The sequence below is a fragment of the Polypterus senegalus genome, chromosome 1, assembly GCF_016835505.1.
Source record: "Polypterus senegalus isolate Bchr_013 chromosome 1, ASM1683550v1, whole genome shotgun sequence".
Taxonomy (NCBI): Eukaryota; Metazoa; Chordata; class Cladistia; order Polypteriformes; family Polypteridae; genus Polypterus; species Polypterus senegalus.
Genome location: NC_053154.1, coordinates 310,777,903 through 310,796,352, shown reverse-complemented (window position 1 = coordinate 310,796,352; position 18,450 = coordinate 310,777,903). Strand labels below are relative to the sequence as shown.

Genomic DNA, 18,450 nt, shown 5'->3' with positions numbered 1-18,450 from the left:
AACACAGCATTCCAAGAAAAACACCTGCTACCTACAGTAAAATATGGTGGTGGTTCCATCATGCTGTGGGGCTGTGTGGCCAGTGCAGGGACTGGGAATCTTGTCAAAGTTGAGGGACGCATGGATTCCACTCAGTATCAGCAGATTCTGGAGACCAATGTCCAGGAATCAGTGACAAAGCTGAAGCTGCCGGGCTGGATCTTTCAACAAGACAACGACCGAAACACTGCTCAAAATCCACTAAGGCATTCATGCAGAGGAACAAGTACAACGTTCTGGAATGGCCATCTCAGTCCCCAGACCTGAAAATCTGTGGTGTGAGTTAAAGAGAGCTGTCCATGCTCGGAAGCCATCAAACCTGAATGAACTAGAGATGTTTTGTAAAGAGGAATGGTCCAAAATACCTTCAACCACAATCCAGACTCTCATTGGAACCTACAGGAAGCGTTTAGAGGCTGGAATTTCTGCAAAAGGCGGATCAACTAAATATTGATTTCATTTCTTTTTTGTGGTGCCCAAATTTCTGCACCTGCCTGATTTTGTTTGAACAATTACTGCACACTTTCTGTAAATCCAATAAACTTCATTTTACTTCTCAAATATCACTGTATGTGTCTCCTATATGATATATTTCACTGACATTTTTTATCGTAACAACCAACGATTTATACAGGAAAATAATGACTATAACAAGGTTGCCCAAACTTTTGCATCCCACTGTATATAATACTGCAGAAGTGAGCTTTGACCTGCTGGCATTGTAAAACTGAATTAATTTGACAGGTAGGACACTGAAATGCTTATTCAGTGTCCAGGGGGATTCTGTTTCAGTGACCCAGCAGCAGAAAAGAACAGAATTAGATAACAAAACAAACATTTATTTTCCAGTCATTGTGTTGATCTAAAGCAGGGGTGGGAAAAGTCATTCCTGGAGGGCCGCAGTGGCTGCAGGTTTTTGTTCCAACCCAGTTGCTTAATTAAAAAAAAAAACTCCTTGTCAATTATTTAATTTCAGGGCTCGTTGGTGCTTTAACTCTGCCATGTCAGTTCATTCTCATATCCTAGATATTTTTTCCTTTCTAAGGATATCATCCAAATGATTTGAAGTCTAAAACAGATGAGTATTTCTCAGTCATTCACTTTTTTCTCTTCATTTTCTTACCAAGTATTTAATTAAACCAAAATAGTACACGATAAACACATGCAGGTGTAAATGGAAACAAGCTTAATGGAGAAATGCTGAATTTTTCTTTTGTCATTTGCATCTGATTGCTAATAAGGGGTGATTAAAAACCAAGACTACGGATGTTTAAGACTAAAATAAGCAATAAGGGTTCAAAATCTAAACGAGAGAGACAACTAAAATGAAGTAGAAATGTTACTTGAGCATTAAGGGCTTCTTATCAAGCAACTGGGTTGGAACAAAAACCTGCAGCCACTGCGGCCATCCAGGAATGACTTTGCCAACCGCTGGTATAAAGAATTATACCCACAGAAAATCTGTACTGGAAGACACCGAGAGCCAGACACTGAGCTCACGTAAATCATTCTGCTGTCCCCAAGCAACCAATGTCCTGGCAAAACTATAGAAACTGATGCCTGTGGTGATGATTAGGTCCCAGTAAATCATACGGTTACTGTAACTGTCATTGTGACAGAGAACATAAGAAAATAAAATGACAAAACAGAAGTACGTGCTGCTGGCAAATCTTAATTTCATACAGCAGTCGACATGAAATCTGCTACAGCCACATGAGACGTTATTTTGTAAAAGTGTATGCCTGCTAAGCTAAATTACAGACTGGGATAATAATACGGTGAACATTTTTCTTGCCTGCTGTACATAAAAGGTGAGCTCCCATTTTAAAGAAGTAAACAGTCCATAGAGGAGAGTGAACACAAGCTGTAGCTGTCAGTAATGTTCTGCAAGACAAACTCTTCCCGTAATTTGACATTCAAATAGTTTTCCGAAAAGCACAATTTTAAATTCTTCCCTTCAGCACTGGCATTAAATTCAAAAACTTCTCTCATTAGACTAGACTAACATAGAGTTGTCTGTCTCCGTGATGGGAACTGAATTAAATAAGAATAATAAACGCTGCTCCAATAAATCAGACATACTTACATTGTTTTAAATGTAAAAGCCGACTGAAAGGCCAAAAATACTCAGCTGTCTTCAATAGTTGTTTATCTTGCATTGCTAATAATTAATGTGTCATATGACAGTGTTCAGATAATGAAGACGGAAATTATGAGGTCCGGTAATTCTACTCAATATTCATGGTGCTAGAGAGTCGCGATTTGCGGAAATAGCGTCTGGAGACACTTTGAGTGAATTTAGGCTTAAAATAGGGGGTAGTGGGGTGCGGCACGGTGGCGCAGTGGTAGTGCTGCTGCCTCGCAGTTAGGAGGCCCGGGTTGGCTTCCCGGGTCCTCCCTGCGTGGAGTTTGCATGTTCTCCCCGTGTCTGTGTGGGTTTCCTCCCACAGTCCAAAGACATGCAGGTTAGGTGGATTGGTGATTCTAAATTGGCCTTGGTGTGTGGGTGTGTGTGTGTGTATCCTGTGGTGGGTTGGCACCCTGCCCAGGATTGGTTCCTGCCTTGTGCCCTGTGTTGGCTGGGATTGGCTCTAGCAGACCCCCGTGACCCTGTGGTAGGATTCAGCGGGTTGGATAATTGTTGGATGGATGTGGGGTTAACATTTGTAAACTAATCCAATGCCTCATGAAGACACAGCTCAGAGTACGGGTGGGGATTTAAACAGTAAAGAGTGACATTGCACTTGCTAACCTGGTCTGAAACAAAGCAAGCCTGTGAGTTTGCGATGGATAAACCTTCTATGACTGAAAAAGTCTCCCTAAAAGACCCTTGTTAAAGCTATACATGTGTGTCACGAGTACCAAGGACACATTATGTATGTTAAAAATAAACATAACCTAAAAATAAAAACACTCAGTAAGACTAAATTATAATGTCAGCATTGAAAGACATCCCTGGGCTAGTGCTGAAAGTGAACAACGCACTGATGATGGCCTTGTGTGCTCTCCGTCACTCACAGTTACAATGATACTGTCCATTGTCGGTTAAGCTTGTGAAATCGATAAAGTCAACAATGTGCTTTCAAGCTACACAGTGTGCTGTCACATCCAGCAAACACAGATGAAAAGAACTGCTGAGCTGATAACAAAGAGCCATGGGAGATGAAGATTTCTGTAGTCAATAAACCCAAAACAATAAATGTGCCTAACGACACTGACATCAGCAGAATCATGGATGAGGCAGCACGGGATTTACCTTCTGACTAAATGAATAAGTCCCATAAGTTAACGTTACTGTCTAATTGGAAGTGCCAAACATGCCATACCAAAATATAGTCACCCTGCTTTAACATGTAGCATATGCATGCACGCCACAATGCTCCCCTATGCACTGCTACAGACAGAGGGCGCTATCGTCCTCTTGAACCCTCAGACTATATGCCAGACACTAGGTAAAAGTCCAATAAGTTGATTTTATTATTAATAACAGTGCACAAAGCACCCTCCTCTCCACAATACTCATACAATTCTCAATAATTCTCAATACAATAAACCAACCCGCCACACCCAGACGCATTGCTACCCTTCTAAGTGCCAAATATGATTTGTTTTGGGGGCCCCCAAGAAGGCGGGGGCCCTAAGCTATAGCTTGTGTAGCTTATACGTAAATTCTGCACTGCATATACCTCCAGCTTATAGGGCACATACGACTCTCTGGGCCTCCCTGCAGCGTCTTCTGTTGGCCCCTGTGGTATCCAGCAGGGCTGTAAAGGAAAACTCCATAGCCCATGATTCCTTGATGGTATTCGGGGCACCTCCATGCTGCAGGGAGAGCTCCACCTGGTGGCCAGGGGGTATTGGCCGGGACGACAAGCCGGCCATAGACCACAGCACTATTTTTTGATGTTTTGTCATGTAGTGATGCAATAGTCAAAATGACAGCTCTTCTTCTTCGTCATCTTCTTCATCTTTTCCCACTTCTATGTGGGGTTGATGTACTTATCCAAATAGTTTGGTCCTGCACCTCCTCCTTCAGATCTTCTTTTACTTTATCCATCCACCTTTGCTTCAGACTTCCTCTCTTTCTGTCTTTCGGTACTTCCTTTCCCATCACTCCTTTGGCTAAATTTTCATTGTCTCTCCTCACCACATGTCCACAACACTTCAACCAACTTTCCAGTACTTTCGTAGATGTCTCTCCCATTTTTGTTGCACTTTTGATTGTCTTGTTTCTTATTTCGTCATTTTTGGTAACTCCACATATCCATGTCCATATTCTCATTTCTACCACATCCACTTCTTCTGCGCTCCTTTTACTCTTCATGTCTCAGCTCCACACATCATTGCTGAGGTTACTTTTACTCTTCATGTCTCAGCTCCACACATCATTGCTGAGGTTACCGCCGCCTTACAAGCCTGACCTTTAACCTTCATCCTAATTATTTGATCACAATACTCCTGATACCTTCTTCCAATTGTTCCATCCACACTGCACTCTGTAGTTTATCTCTGTAACTAATTCTACATCTTTGGCCACATCTAATACTAGATATTTAACCCTAAACCTAACCCTAACTTTTCCATTTTTACAATAGCTCTCCCTGCAGGATAACCTCTGAATCCTGATCACCATTAAGCCTCAGTTATTCGGTCTTCTTCTTCCTATTTATCTTCAATTCTCTGTTTTCTAAATTCCTTCTCCATTCTTCTAACTTCCTCTTCACTTCCTCTTTCTGGTGCTACACAAAACAATGTCATCAACACAAAAAGCCTGCATTAGGGGGATTGGTCTTTTATCCTATGGCTCAGCACCTCCATAGCCAGATCAATGAGGTGAGGACTTCAAGAAATCCCTGGTGCACACCTACTCTTACTGAGATCAGGTCTGTTAACCCAACACTGCTTTTAACTCGAGTCTGCACTCTCTCACACATATCGGAAATCTTTACATTCTTCTCTGGTCCTCCTTTCTCTCTCATGTTCCTCCAGACCACCTGACGTGGCACTCCATCATAAGCCTTTTCCAAATAAATAAACACCATATGCAAACCTTTCTGTTTTTCTCAGTGCTTCTCTATGAGCTGTCTTCCTGCCATAAAACCAAACTGCTCCTCCCCTATGGTGGTCTCTTTCCCTAAACCCTTCTCTCTACAACTCTTTCCCAAATTTTCATTTTGTATGAAAACAGCTTTTTCCATCTATATACAGGGTGAGTGAAAATTATGTTAACATTTAAATGGCGGAAACAACTTATTCCCAAAACATACTTCATATGGGCAAGATGATTTACAGGAATGTCTCGACCTGTTCGCCATCACGTTCAACACATAAAAATCAGCGAGCAACACTACCATTTAAAGGCCGGATACACATTTCGCAGGGAATAAATGATACCACAGTCTGCATTCTGTCCTTCAGGTCATTGATATTACAAACTCTCCTGTCATACACGTGCTCCTTCAACATACCCCAGCAGTTCTCAAACTTTCGTATGTCCCCCCCCCCGCCCCTTTTTCTGCCTGGAATAATTCTGTGCCCCCTGCATAATATAAGATAGACGAGAATAACCCCTGATACAACTAACAAAGGTATGAAACTCATGTGGTGTCGTGGTATCCTATCATTTTTAGTTCCCTAATATTTGCATGTGTTTGGCTAACTTCGATGAAATATTTGCAATTTATTTCTTTTAAAGTGCTTTAATAACTGTTAAAATGCCTTGTGTGGTTTTTGGTAGTAATTCTACTCCCAAAAACAAAGAATATATTATTTATTCTTATTTAAATTATTTTTTATGTAAAGAAACAAATATGTTTTAATTTTTAAAAAAGGTGGATCAGTTTAAAATACTAGGGATCAACAGTACAGAGTAATGGGGATTGTGGAAGAGAGTTGAAGAAGAGAGTGCAGGTTTAAGAGTGTCAGGAGTGATTTGTGACAAACGGGTATCAGCAAGAGTGAAAGGGAAGGTCTACAGGACGGTAGTGAGACCAGCTATGTTATATGGCCTGGAGACAATGGCCCAGGAGACAGCGCTGGAGGTGGCAGAGTTAAAGATGCTACGATTTGCATTGAGTGTGACGAGGATGGACAGGATTAGAAATGAGGACATTAGAGGGTCAGCTCAGGTTGGACAGTTGGGAGGCAAAGCAAGAGAGGCGAGATTGCGTTGGTTTGGACATGTGCAGAGCAGAGGAGAGATGCTGGGTATATTGGGAGACAGGTGTTAAGGATAGAGCTGCCAGGGAAGAGGAGAAGAAAAAGGCCTAAGTGAAGGTTTATGGATGTGGTGATAGAGGACATACATCTACATGAGAGGATGTTAAGGAAGATATGGAAGAAGATGATCTGCTGTTTCATCCCCTAATGGGAGTAGCCGATAGAAGAAGAAAAAAAAGAAAGTCTATCTGACAGAAACAAAAGAGCACTCTGTAATGCTGAAATGAAGATTAATGCCCTTAAGTCATTAGTTCTGCAAACCAGGCAAGACAAAGATGGGCTTGTTGCTATGTTCACAATAAAAACCGTAAATGCCCCTCCACATGAGTTTACTGCTGCCACAGAAGAGATCTTTACTCTTTGAACACAGGTCTCCAGTCCTCACAAAACGTTTGTGTCAAGCCACCAACTCCAGTCTTCACCACAGTTCCTGTCTAATTGTCGGACAGTTTTGTTTTATAGTCCAGTAATTTCTACTTGGCCTGTTGTCCAGACATCCAGTCATACCCGACAGAAAGTGATGCAGCTATCTAGTCAACCCCACTGTTATGTAGTCCAGTTTTCTTGTCATCTTTCCCAGAAGGTGAATCACCGTCTAGCCTGTGACATAGTGAAAGGTCATTTAGGCCTTGTTTCCTGCTACTCCAACCGGGACCTTTACTGTATTGTTTCCCAAGATCCCGACCACATTAGAGTGAGTAATGGAGTTCCTGTTAGGACTTATCAATGAAGTACAGTCTGTGTTTTGTTGAACATTTTTTCAGTGTCTATAAGCCATGACTTGAATAGGGGGGTTGTAAATCATGGAGAATCCAGCCTCCCCTTTATTTATTATATGTTTATTTTGCTGTATTTATATTAATTATTTTGTGCTTTTCTGTTACTAAATATATGATTTTATATTAAATTGTTTAATTAGTATTGTCTTGTTTTTTAATTATTTTGCATTCTTCTTTTTATTCTCATCTTATGCATTTAGCCTAAGGGGGCTGGACCCCCTTTCACACAGAAACTGTAAGCTAAACAAGGGTCTTAGATAAGACCTGTGCGCATGTGTTGTTTTGGCTGGTCCTTCTGATTTCCATACCACCCACACTTCAGAGGAGGTCATCCACCCGAAGCTAAGCCTGTTCTGGCCCAGCAAATACTTGGATGGGAGACCATCTAGGAAAAGCTTGGGTTGCTGCTGGAAGAGGTGATGGCAAGGCCAGCAAGGGATGTTTTTACCCTGTGGATCCCAATGCCACAGTGCAGTGACAAGGAAACTGCACTGTAAAAATAGCACCGTCCTTCAGATGAGGCATAAAATCAAGCTCCTGGTCATTAAAGATCTCTGGGCATCCTTTGTAAAAAGTGGAGTGCATCCCAATGTCCAGAGTACATTAACTTATTTGGTTGATGCCTACATCCAAGGTGACTTACAATGTTTATGATACAATTGATTACATTTCTTTTTCTTTGTTTTCCAGTTGGTGCACAAGCAGGTCAAGTGACTCACATGTGGTCACACAGTGGTGTCAGTAGTGAGATTTGAACTCACCAGGGTTTAAAGTCCAAAGCCTTAACCACTACACCACCCTGCCTGCACACCTCTAAACTGCTCACTTTAGCCTAGTTACCCTTTCCCCCTAATCATCCCCTATCCCTAATTGGCTGTCTCCTTCACTACTTCACCACCTAATAGCAAATGTGCGGTGAGTGCACTGGCACGCATCTTCGAGGTGGATACTTCATATTAATGGTGGTTGAACTGGATCCCCACTCACTAAAGCGCTTTGAGTAGTGAGGAAAAGTGCTATGTAAATGTACAAGAATTATTGTTATTCTTTATGCATTGAACCTAAGGGGGCTGGACCCCTCTTTGCACAGAAACTGCGGCCTACATAAGGGCCTTGGACAAAACCTGTGCTGAGGCGTCAGCTCATGTACATATTTTTTGGCTCCTCTTTGTGATTTTTCTTGAAGATATGAGCAACTTTTCAGTTGGAATATTACTTTTTCATACTTTGCTCTCATCTTTGGTTTTGGTAGAAGTTTTTCAGATGTTAGGTATGTTCTCCATTTTGTATTTAGTTTTTGATTGCTATTTAAACCTCTTCCTTGTGTTTGGTTTTTGATGCATTTTAGCAAATAAAATTCAATACTTTAAGAAATATCACTTTGATCTTTGCACTAGAGGTTTTTATATGGTTCCCCTATACCACTTTGGGATTTATTGGCCATTTTGACATAATATTTGACTTCAAGGGCATAAAACCACATCAGGTGTTTTCTGCGAGATTTGCTTGAAGATGGTACCAGTTGTGACCGTGTGTTGAATGATCAACCAGTAGGCCTCAGTTGGGGCACCAAATAACAGAACATTTGCTTTCATTTCCTGACTTGAACCTGTTCCTGATCTGGCATAGCCTAGACCTATCAACTGTGCCGTTAATTCTATGAAAACAATTACAGTACAAGAAATATTCTTACAACTAAATAAAAATGTGTGGTGGGTTGGCGCCCTGCCTGATATTTGTTCCTGGCCGTGCGCCCAGTGCTGGCTGGGATTGGCTCCAGCAGACCCCAGTGACCCTGTGTTAGGATATAGCGGGTTGGGCAATGACTGACTGACTGAAAAATAAAAATATGCCCTGAAACCTGTGCTGCTGTTTGAAAAAAAAAAACAATTTACAAATATATTTGATTAGAAAAGCTCTTACCATGAACAGATGATAAAATCAGAAGTATTCGAAATTTCAAACATCTGTGGGGAAAAAGATAAAATACACATCACCACACTGTGCTGCACAAAAACAAAAATTACTGAATGAATGAATATCACGTTAAAATATAAAAACGTCACACAGATGTTTTGATAGGTTGGTTGAACTGCAGATGGTGTCCTGTCATTAGCAACATGGCAGACTGTTAAAGGTTCATATAGTTTTTTACACTAGGGACAACAATTAATTTCCCCATCATGAAGCCCAGTCAGTCTGGCAGATTTACAGAGTATTAACAGAGAATGGAGGACTGGTGAGAATTATAACCAAGTCAAACATGTTATTGAACACAAACTGATGACCAAAAAACTGCCAAGTGACTGATTGCTTGTTTAACAGGTCTGCCAAGAAGAAGGAATGTCCCAAGAATCGATATTACAGTATCAAGTCGATACCAAAGTTCTGAAAATGTAACGTTATCGGTAGTATCGAGTGAAAGTCAGTGCTGCACTCAAGCATGACTGCATGTAGATGAATTACACAAGAAGGCATAATGATATGTGACAAAAGCATGAGCCCTCTTGTCTTCTGTATTTATATGCTTCCCCTTGGCCATATTATTCATAGCTATGGACTGGGTTATCATTTTTATGCAGATGACACTCAAATCTACTTCAATGTTAAAAGTGGAACTTCATCAGAACTTTCTCAACTCACAACCTGCCTCACTGAAAATAAAACCTGGATGGAGCAGAACTCTTTAACAATTAAATTGTAACAAAACTGAACTCCTGCAAATTGGGACTAAAAAGCAACTTAATAAAATGAGCTCCTTCCCAGTCCATCTTGGCGGTGATCTCATCAGACCTGCCTCTACAGCAAAGAATCTTGGTGTCATTTTTGATTCCTCCCTTTCTTATTCTACCCACATAAATCACATTAAGAAACTTTCTTATTTTCACCTCCATAACATATCCCGTGTTCGCTCTTTCCTCTCCTATTCTAATGCTGAGACACTTGTCCCTGCTTTTATCACATCCCATATCGATTATTGCAACTCGCTGCTGGCAGGTGCTCCTTCTAATCTTATATCACAGCTCCAGCTTATTCAAAACTCAGCTGTAAGAGTTCTTACTCGAACCAGCAGCAGTGAGCACATCACACCCATCCTGCTGTGTCTTCACTGGCTCCCTGTGTCTTACAGAATCGAATATAAAATCCTACTAATAACCTACAAAGCCTTAAATAACCTCACACCAAACTACTACAGTGACCTTCTCCATCACTATGTGCCTGCCCGCTCACTAAGGTCCTCTGATTCTGGTAATCTTGTTGTGCCTCACACTAATCTTCACTCCATGGGTGACAGCAGGGCCTTCAGCTGTATACCGAGTGCCCAGACTCTGGAATGACCTACCGAAATTAATCAGATCAGCGGACTCCATGAATTCTTTTAAAAAACAACTCAAAACTCATCTGTTCAGGAAGGCTTTTAGCTCTTCTTGACTTTATTACTCTTCTCTCAGTTTACCTCTCTGTCAAGATGTTCATGTCACCTGTATGTGTATGTGTGTGCAGGCCATCAGTTATGTTGTCTGTCAGGCTCTCTCTGAGTTTACTATCTTAATCTTCGTTATTTATTTGTGCACCAACATTGATGGACTGAAAGCCAGAAGTCTACGTGACCATCATCATCAGGTCCTTCCATGAGAACCCTAACTACAAAGAGGACTGTTTGACTTATGTTAGGTAGATTGCCCAGAGGGGACTGGGCGGTCTCGTGGTCTGGAACCCCTACAGATTTTATTTTTTTCTCCAGCCTTTGGAGTTTTTGTTTTTTCTGTCCACCCTGGCCATCGGACCTTACTTATTCTATGTTAATTAATGTTGACTTATGTTTATCTTTTATTGTGTCTTCTATTTTTCTATTCATTTTGTAAAGCACTTTGAGCTACATTTTTTTGTATGAATATGTGCTATATAAATAAATGTTGATTGATTGATTGATTGATTTATCTGGTTTAGTACAATGCTATATACTGTATACCCTGCTGTTCTTTCTTATATTCTGTAAGTGCCTTGAGCATGGGAAAGGCGCTATATAAATAAAATGCATTACTATTATTATTATTATTATTATTATAAGAACATGGCTTACAGTGGTGATGCATCAACATGAGTCAAGTAAAACAGAAATGCTTTGTGTTTGAGGCAAGAGAATTTCAACATGCGATTGATTACAAGGTTTGCGTTTTAATATTAAAAAAAATAGGCCAGAAAACACACACAGCCTTTTGTTATTGTCACTTTGATGCCATTACTGAGGTACTTCAGAAGTAGATGTGTGTCTGCTTTCAGAATGCAATCATGTAGAGCCCATGATTTTCACAATGACTAAAATACGGATGGAATCATGGAATTAATGCATAAAAATGGATTTTAAATTTAAAAACGGAAACAGAGACTGTTACAAAACTTCTCAATAAATTATACGATTGAATAATCTGTAGTTCTATTATACAGATACTATTTTCTAGTATTTTCTAGTTTGTTGTTTGATCTGTTTATACGCGTGTTTCTTGTATGTTTTCTCATTAAAGGCACGCAAACTAGCTCACTACATGAGACAGAAGTGTCGAAACAAGCAGGATCAGATAAACTAACTACATTGAAAAAGCTAAAAAACTGCAAAACTGAGGGCACAACAATATCCCGGCAACTTTTACGAACCTGGACAATAAATATTCTGCAAGTTTTCCCAGACTGGACATGAAAAGATACTTGTCAATGACCACGTCAAATGTAAAACCCATCTCAAGAACAAGGAGAAATCAAGATCAAAAAGTGTTCACCTTCAGGTAACAGTAGAGGAAACAACAAAATCGCCAGATGCAGGATGCCACTTTGTGGACGACTTTGTGTCCATGTGAGTCGAATGAAAATGACGAAGATGTGTCCTTTCTTTATTAAGCATTGTAAACAAGGAGGCGCACTGCCAGAAAATGAGAGCCGTCTCCCTCAAACTCATTTGCCCCACGTCTTTGGACAACATATGGAGGCCGTTCTTCGAAAGATTTGTGGCAATAATATGTTATGGTTGACAAAACCACTGATAGCCGAGACCACACAGTTCTCATCATAGTGACAGGTGAGTAAACATTTGGATGTGTGGTAAATATTTAATGTAGACAGTTCTAATTGTACGTGATGTGTTAACCGTGAATCATTTAACCAATTAAATTATATTTAACCGGTATTAACAAGGCTGCTCCTGGCCAAATGGGTGCCCTAAGCAGAAATTTACCCCAAATTATACGGATGTAAAAATAAAATAATAAAAAAAAAACACCTACTATAGGGGCCAAAATAGAACTTTATTCAAATAACAGTAAATACATAAATAAATTGTATCATTTATAAATTACAATTGTAGCTCTACAGCAAAAAATACAAACTAAAATTACACTTTAAAATAAAACATTTATAATAAATAAAATAAACAATAATAAACTGAAATAAAATCAACACTGTCATCTCCTGGAGCTTTCCAAAGTTCAAAATCTACAAAGGCACACTTCTGCTTTTTCTTGTCTTCATATGATAAAGCCTTTGCTAATTCAGAGTTGGTGCTGACAATTGCCAGACCACTCATGCGCTCTTGTGCCATAGATGAGCGCAAATGCTTTTGATGAGCTTCATTTTAGAAAAACTTAGCTCAGCAGAGGCAACAGTTACAGGGAGCGTCACTGCTATGCGCAGAGCAATCCAGAGATTTGGGTACCACTCTTGTAGGTGGTTGTCATGGAGAAATGATAGCATCTCCAGAGCCGTTGTGAGTGGTGGCAACTGTAACGTCGACAGAATAAAATAAAGTTTTTACAGGATTATGAACGCACCTGAAAGTGATGCACGGGCTTCATCTTGGGCTTTTTTTTTCTTTCATTTTTCGGCGCCGGACTGTTGATGTCTCTTTCCAGGACCAGGCATATTGTTCAATTATTATCATTTTTGGTCAAATAGGCAGCCGTAACAGAGGTGAGGGCGCGCCTTGCGCGTCATCACGTGTGCTTAGCCTACTCTGCGTTCACTGTAAAATGCAATATATACATTTATATTTTTGTTTATTTGTATATGTACACTCACCTAAAGGATTATTAGGAACAGCTGTTCAATTTCTCATTAATGTAATTATCTAATCAACCAATCACATGGCAGTTGCTTCAATGCATTTAGGGGTGTGGTCCTGGTCAAGACAATCTCTTGAACTCCAAACTGAATGTCAGAATGGCAAAGAAAAGTGATTTAAGGAATTTGGAGCGTGGCATGGTTGTTGGTGCCAGACGGGCCGGTCTGAGTATTTCACAATCTGCTCAGTTACTGGGGTTTTCACGCACAACCATTTCTAGAGTTTACAAAGAATGGTGTGAAAAGGGAAAAACATCCAGTATGCGGCAGTCCTGGGGGCGATAATGCCTTGTTGATGCTAGAGGTCAGAGGAGAATGGGCCGACTGATTCAAGCTGATAGAAGAGCAACTTTGACTGAAATAACCACTCGCTACAACCGAGGTATGCAGCAAAGCATTTGTGAAGCCACAACTCGCACAACCTTGAGGCGAATGGGCTACAACAGCAGAAGACCCCACTGGGTACCACTCATCTCCACTAAAATAGGAAAAAGAGGCTACAATTTGCACGAGCTCACCAAAATTGGACAGTTGAAGACTGGAAAAATGTTGACTGGTCTGATGAGTCTCGATTTCTGTTGAGACATTCAAATGGTAGAGTCAGAATTTGGCGTAAACAGAATGAGAACATGGATCCATCATGCCTTGTTACCACTGTGCAGGCTGGTGGTGGTGGTGTAATGGTGTGGGGGATGTTTTCTTGGCACACTTTAGGCCCCTTAGTGACAATTGGGCATCGTTTAAATGCCACGGGCTACCTGAGCATTGTTTCTGACCATGTCCATCCCTTCATGATCCTCTGATGGCTACTTCCAGCAGGATAATGCGCCATGTCACAAAGCTCGAATCATTTCAAATTAGTTTCTTGAACATGACAATGAGTTCACTGTACTAAAATGGCCCCCACAGTCACGAGATCTCAACCCAATAGAGCATCTTTGGGATGTGGTGGAACGGGAGCTTCGTGCCCTGGATGTGCATCCCACAAATCTCCATCAACTGCAAGTTGCTATCTTATCAATATGGGCCAACATTTCTAAAGAATGCTTTCAGCACCTTGTTGAATCAATGCCACGAAGAATTAAGGCAGTTCTGAAGGGGGTCAAACACCGTATTAGTATGGTGGTCCTAATAATCCTTTAGGTGAGTGTATATTATTAATATGAATTTATTATTATAATATATAAAAACAATTTTTTTGAGCAGCTGGGATGGTGCCCCCCTGGGAGTTGGTGCCCTACGCAGACTGCGTACTCTGCGTATAAGGAGCGGCGGTACTGGGTATTATTAACAGTCTTTCCCATAGAAAAATGTTATTAGTGAACGGCACTGGTTTGTAACAGGTTCCCTTTTAAAAACTAACAACGATGTTTCTGGATTTAATAAATGTTTTGCCTTGTGGTGACAAAGCATGTAAAGTCCACATTTGACTCTTCCGTCATAAACTCAGCACCTGCAAAGCTGGCCTAAAAAGTAAGTATGACGTTTTAAAGTGCATTCGAAATTATTGGTTCATCGTAAGTGCTTATGAAGCAACCTTTTAATCAGACAAAAACTATAAACACTGTAAGCCTGAAAACATAACGACGTGGTCTTTAAGATCATTAAGGTTTTGAGCTCATTCTAAATGTTAAACAAAATACAGTATCATACCAACGACTCTAGTGTTTAATACTTTGTTTTAAAACGTATACATAATTTATAAAGAAATTAGATAGGATAAGGGTCCTCATGGGTATAGAAAACGCATAAGGCTAATGTTTTTAGAGCTGTTTCCAAGCTTTATATAAAGTGATTCGTTCTTAAATATTCAGCCTCACTATTAAAACCATATTTGTATAATTAGTCAGCCTGCTAACTAGGATATTAAACTGAAACGTGGAAGGTTCAGTTCCCACCGTTGACTCGTTTGGTAAAACTGATCGAGTCACAGAACATTTTGGGGTTCTAGTTTACCCACATTGGCCTGGGAAAAACTCGCCTGGAGTCCAGAATCTGTGGGCGAAAAAAGAGCGGTCCAGTGTGACGTGATCCTCTGCAGTGGTTGTTGAGTACTGATAAGAATCTTGGTGTCATTTTGATTCCTCCCTCTCTTACTCCACCCACATAAATCACATTAAGAAACTTTCTTTACTTTCACGATCGCGTATCCCGTGGTTCGCCCTTCCTCTCCTTTTCTAATGCTGAGACACTTGTCCCTGCTTTTATCAAGACACCTCATTGATTATTGTAACTCCCTACTAGCAGGTGCCCCTTCTAATCTTATATCACAGCTCCAGCTTATTCAAAACGCTGCTGTAAGAGTCCTGACACGGACCAGCAGCAGCGAGCACATCACACCCATCCTGCTATGCCTTCACTGGCTCCCCGTGTCTTACAGAATCGAATATAAAATCCTACTAATAACCTACAAAGCCTTAAATAACCTCGCGCCAAACTACATCAAGTGACCTTCCATCACTATGTGCCTGCCCGTCCACTCAAGGTCCTCTGATTCCGGTAATCTTGTTGTGCTCCACACTAATCTACAGTCCATAGTGACAGCAGGGCCTTCAGCTGTATAGCGAGTGCCCAGACTCTGGAATGACCTCCATAAATTAATCAGATCAGCTGACTCAATGAATTCATTTAAAAAACAACTCAAAACTCATCTGTTCAGGAAGGCCTTTAGCTCTACTTGACTTTACTACCCTTCTCTCAGTTTACCTCTCACCTATGTTCATGTAGCCTGTATGTGTGTGTGTGTGTGTGTGTGCAAGACAACCATTATGTTGTCTGTTAGGCTCTCTCTGAGTATACTATCTTAATCTTCGTTATTTATTTATTTGGTTTGTACAATGCTATATACTCGATACCCTGACGTTCTTTCTCATATTCTGTAAGTGCCTTGAGCATGGGAAAGGCGCTATATAATTAAAATGCATTACTATTATTACTATTATTATTATTATTATTATTATAAGAACATGGCTTACAGTGGTGATGCATCAACACAAGCCAAGTAAAACAGAAATGCTTTGTGTTTGAGGCAAGAGAATTTCAACATGCGATTGATTACAAGGTTTGCGTTTTAATATTAAAAAAAATAGGCCAGAAAACACACACAGCCTTTTGTTATTGTCACTTTGATGCCATTACTGAGGTACTTCAGAAATAGATGTGTGTCTGCTTCTCAGATGCAATCATGTAGAGCCCATGATTTTCACAATGACTAAAATACGGATGGAATCATGGAATTAATGCATAAAAATGGATTTTAAATTTAAAAACGGAAACAGAGACTGTTACAAAACTCAATAAATTAAACAATTGAATAATCTGTAGTTCTATTATACAGATACTATTTTCTAGTATTTTCTAGTTCGTTGTCATCTGTTTTATACGGCTGCTGTTCCTTGTATGTTTTCTCATTAAAGGCATAAACTAGCTCACTACATGAGACAGAAGTGTCGAAACGAGCAGGATCAGATAAACTAACTACATTGAAAAAGCTAAAAAACTGCAAAACTGAGGGCACAACAATATCCCGGCGACTTTTACGAACCTCGACAATAAATATTCCCAGACTGGACATGAAAAGATACTTGTCAATGACCACGTGAAATGTAAAACCCATCTCAAGATCAAAAAGTGTTCACCTTCAGGTAACAGTAGAGGAAACAACAAAATCGCCAGATGCAGGATGCCACTTTGTGGACGACTTTGTGTCCATGTGAGTCGAATGAAAATGACGAAGGTGCGTCCTTTCTTTATTAAGCATTGTAAACAAGGAGGCGCACTGCCAGAAAATGAGAGCCGTCTCCCTCAAACTCATTTGCCCCGTGTCTTTGAACAACATATGGAGGCCGTTCTTCGAATGGTGCTTCATTTCTTCCAGGTTGTATACTGTATTTCGTAATATTTTAAGTTTTCATAGGCAGATTATGCACTTATCCTTCATATTTTTCCACATGTTTCCAAATATTTTTGTTGAAACATTATTGAAACTGCTTTCTTGTTTCTGTTAAATACATATTTGTGCTTTGGGGAGAGAGATGCAGATAGGGAGGGTTAGAATAGCCCAGAGGGGACTGGGTGGTCTCGTGGTCTGGAATCCCTGCAGATTTTTTTTTTTCTCCCTAGACACAAAACCTGGGCTCATTCGAGGAACAGCTATATGAAGTGATTTGTGGTTACCTGCTCCCATACAATCCAACATGAAAATCTCACAGAGTGCGCCAAATATTCACAGATTTGGGGCAACAAATCACCCAGACCATAGATAAAGAGGAAAGGCTGTGCAGGGAAAAATGGAAATATTTGTGAAAACAATACGTAAAGGCAAAGAAGCAACTTCAGGGGATTTTGCGTTGTGCGCGGAACACTTGAACTATAACGAGACATGTAATACACATCCTATAAGTATAAGCCGGCCTTAAATCCTTTTCAGAGGTTTCTTCCTGTAGCTTAGTGTCTCCCATCTTGTATTTATAATTGATATGCCATTGCTCATGCGAAGCACTTTGCACTTTTCTATATTAAACTCCATCTTTCAAGTGTTTCAAGTGTTCGACAAGTTCTGAAAGCCTGTCCAGAGGGCTGTTCCACGAAGCGAGCTAACCTCAAAATCCCGGCTTAATTTCTCGAAATTCGGTTCCACGATCGAGGCTAACCTGAAGCTGGCTAATTACTATGCCAACATATGCTCTTGGACAAGCCTGCTCCGTGGCAGGTTAGTTGTGAAGCTTAGCTTAGCTTGATGAATATGATTGGACAAGCCATGTGATGTCACAGCACGACATTCTGGGGCTGGGATTATTCTGCTGCTGTTCACTCCCTCTTTCGCACATCGACCCTCCAATATAAAATAATTACAGATTACATGCAGGCGATTCTAATTACTTAGAAAGTATAAAATGACAAGGAGTGCATTGAAGGCTTTTACATGAATAACCATGGCGTGCCCATTTATTCATAATCCAGTTGATGAGGGAGCGAGGCTCATTCGTAGAGCTTTAAGGCAACAGGTTCCACAATTACTTGCCCAGGATAGATCCGTTGCATTTTTGGATGATTATTTATACGAGGCTATAGATTTAGTAGACACAGTATTGCATATTTGTGTCAGTTATTGGAACCTTACATTTCTAAAAACACACGCCGCTCTAAAGCCCTTACGGTTGCACAGTCTTTGTGTATCGCTTATGCTATTTTGCCAGTGGTTCATTTCTGTACAGTGTGGGGGATGCTGAACATTTAAGCAAAGCTACAGTGTGCCGTGAAATCAGGAAGGTTTTGCGTTGCATTAAAGTCCTTTTAAATA

At 40.4% G+C, this 18,450-nt stretch overlaps 1 protein-coding gene across 1 annotated transcript in view; it reads right to left on the bottom strand.

Annotated features, from left to right (window-relative positions):
- Positions 1–18,450, bottom strand: part of LOC120514923 (CD276 antigen homolog) — a 54,915-nt gene that overhangs the window by 18,073 nt on the left and 18,392 nt on the right. The window contains exon 2 of the mRNA XM_039735567.1: positions 8,961–9,004. Coding sequence (XP_039591501.1) covers positions 8,961–9,004 — 44 coding nt within the window. The remainder of the gene's footprint in view (positions 1–8,960; positions 9,005–18,450) is intronic.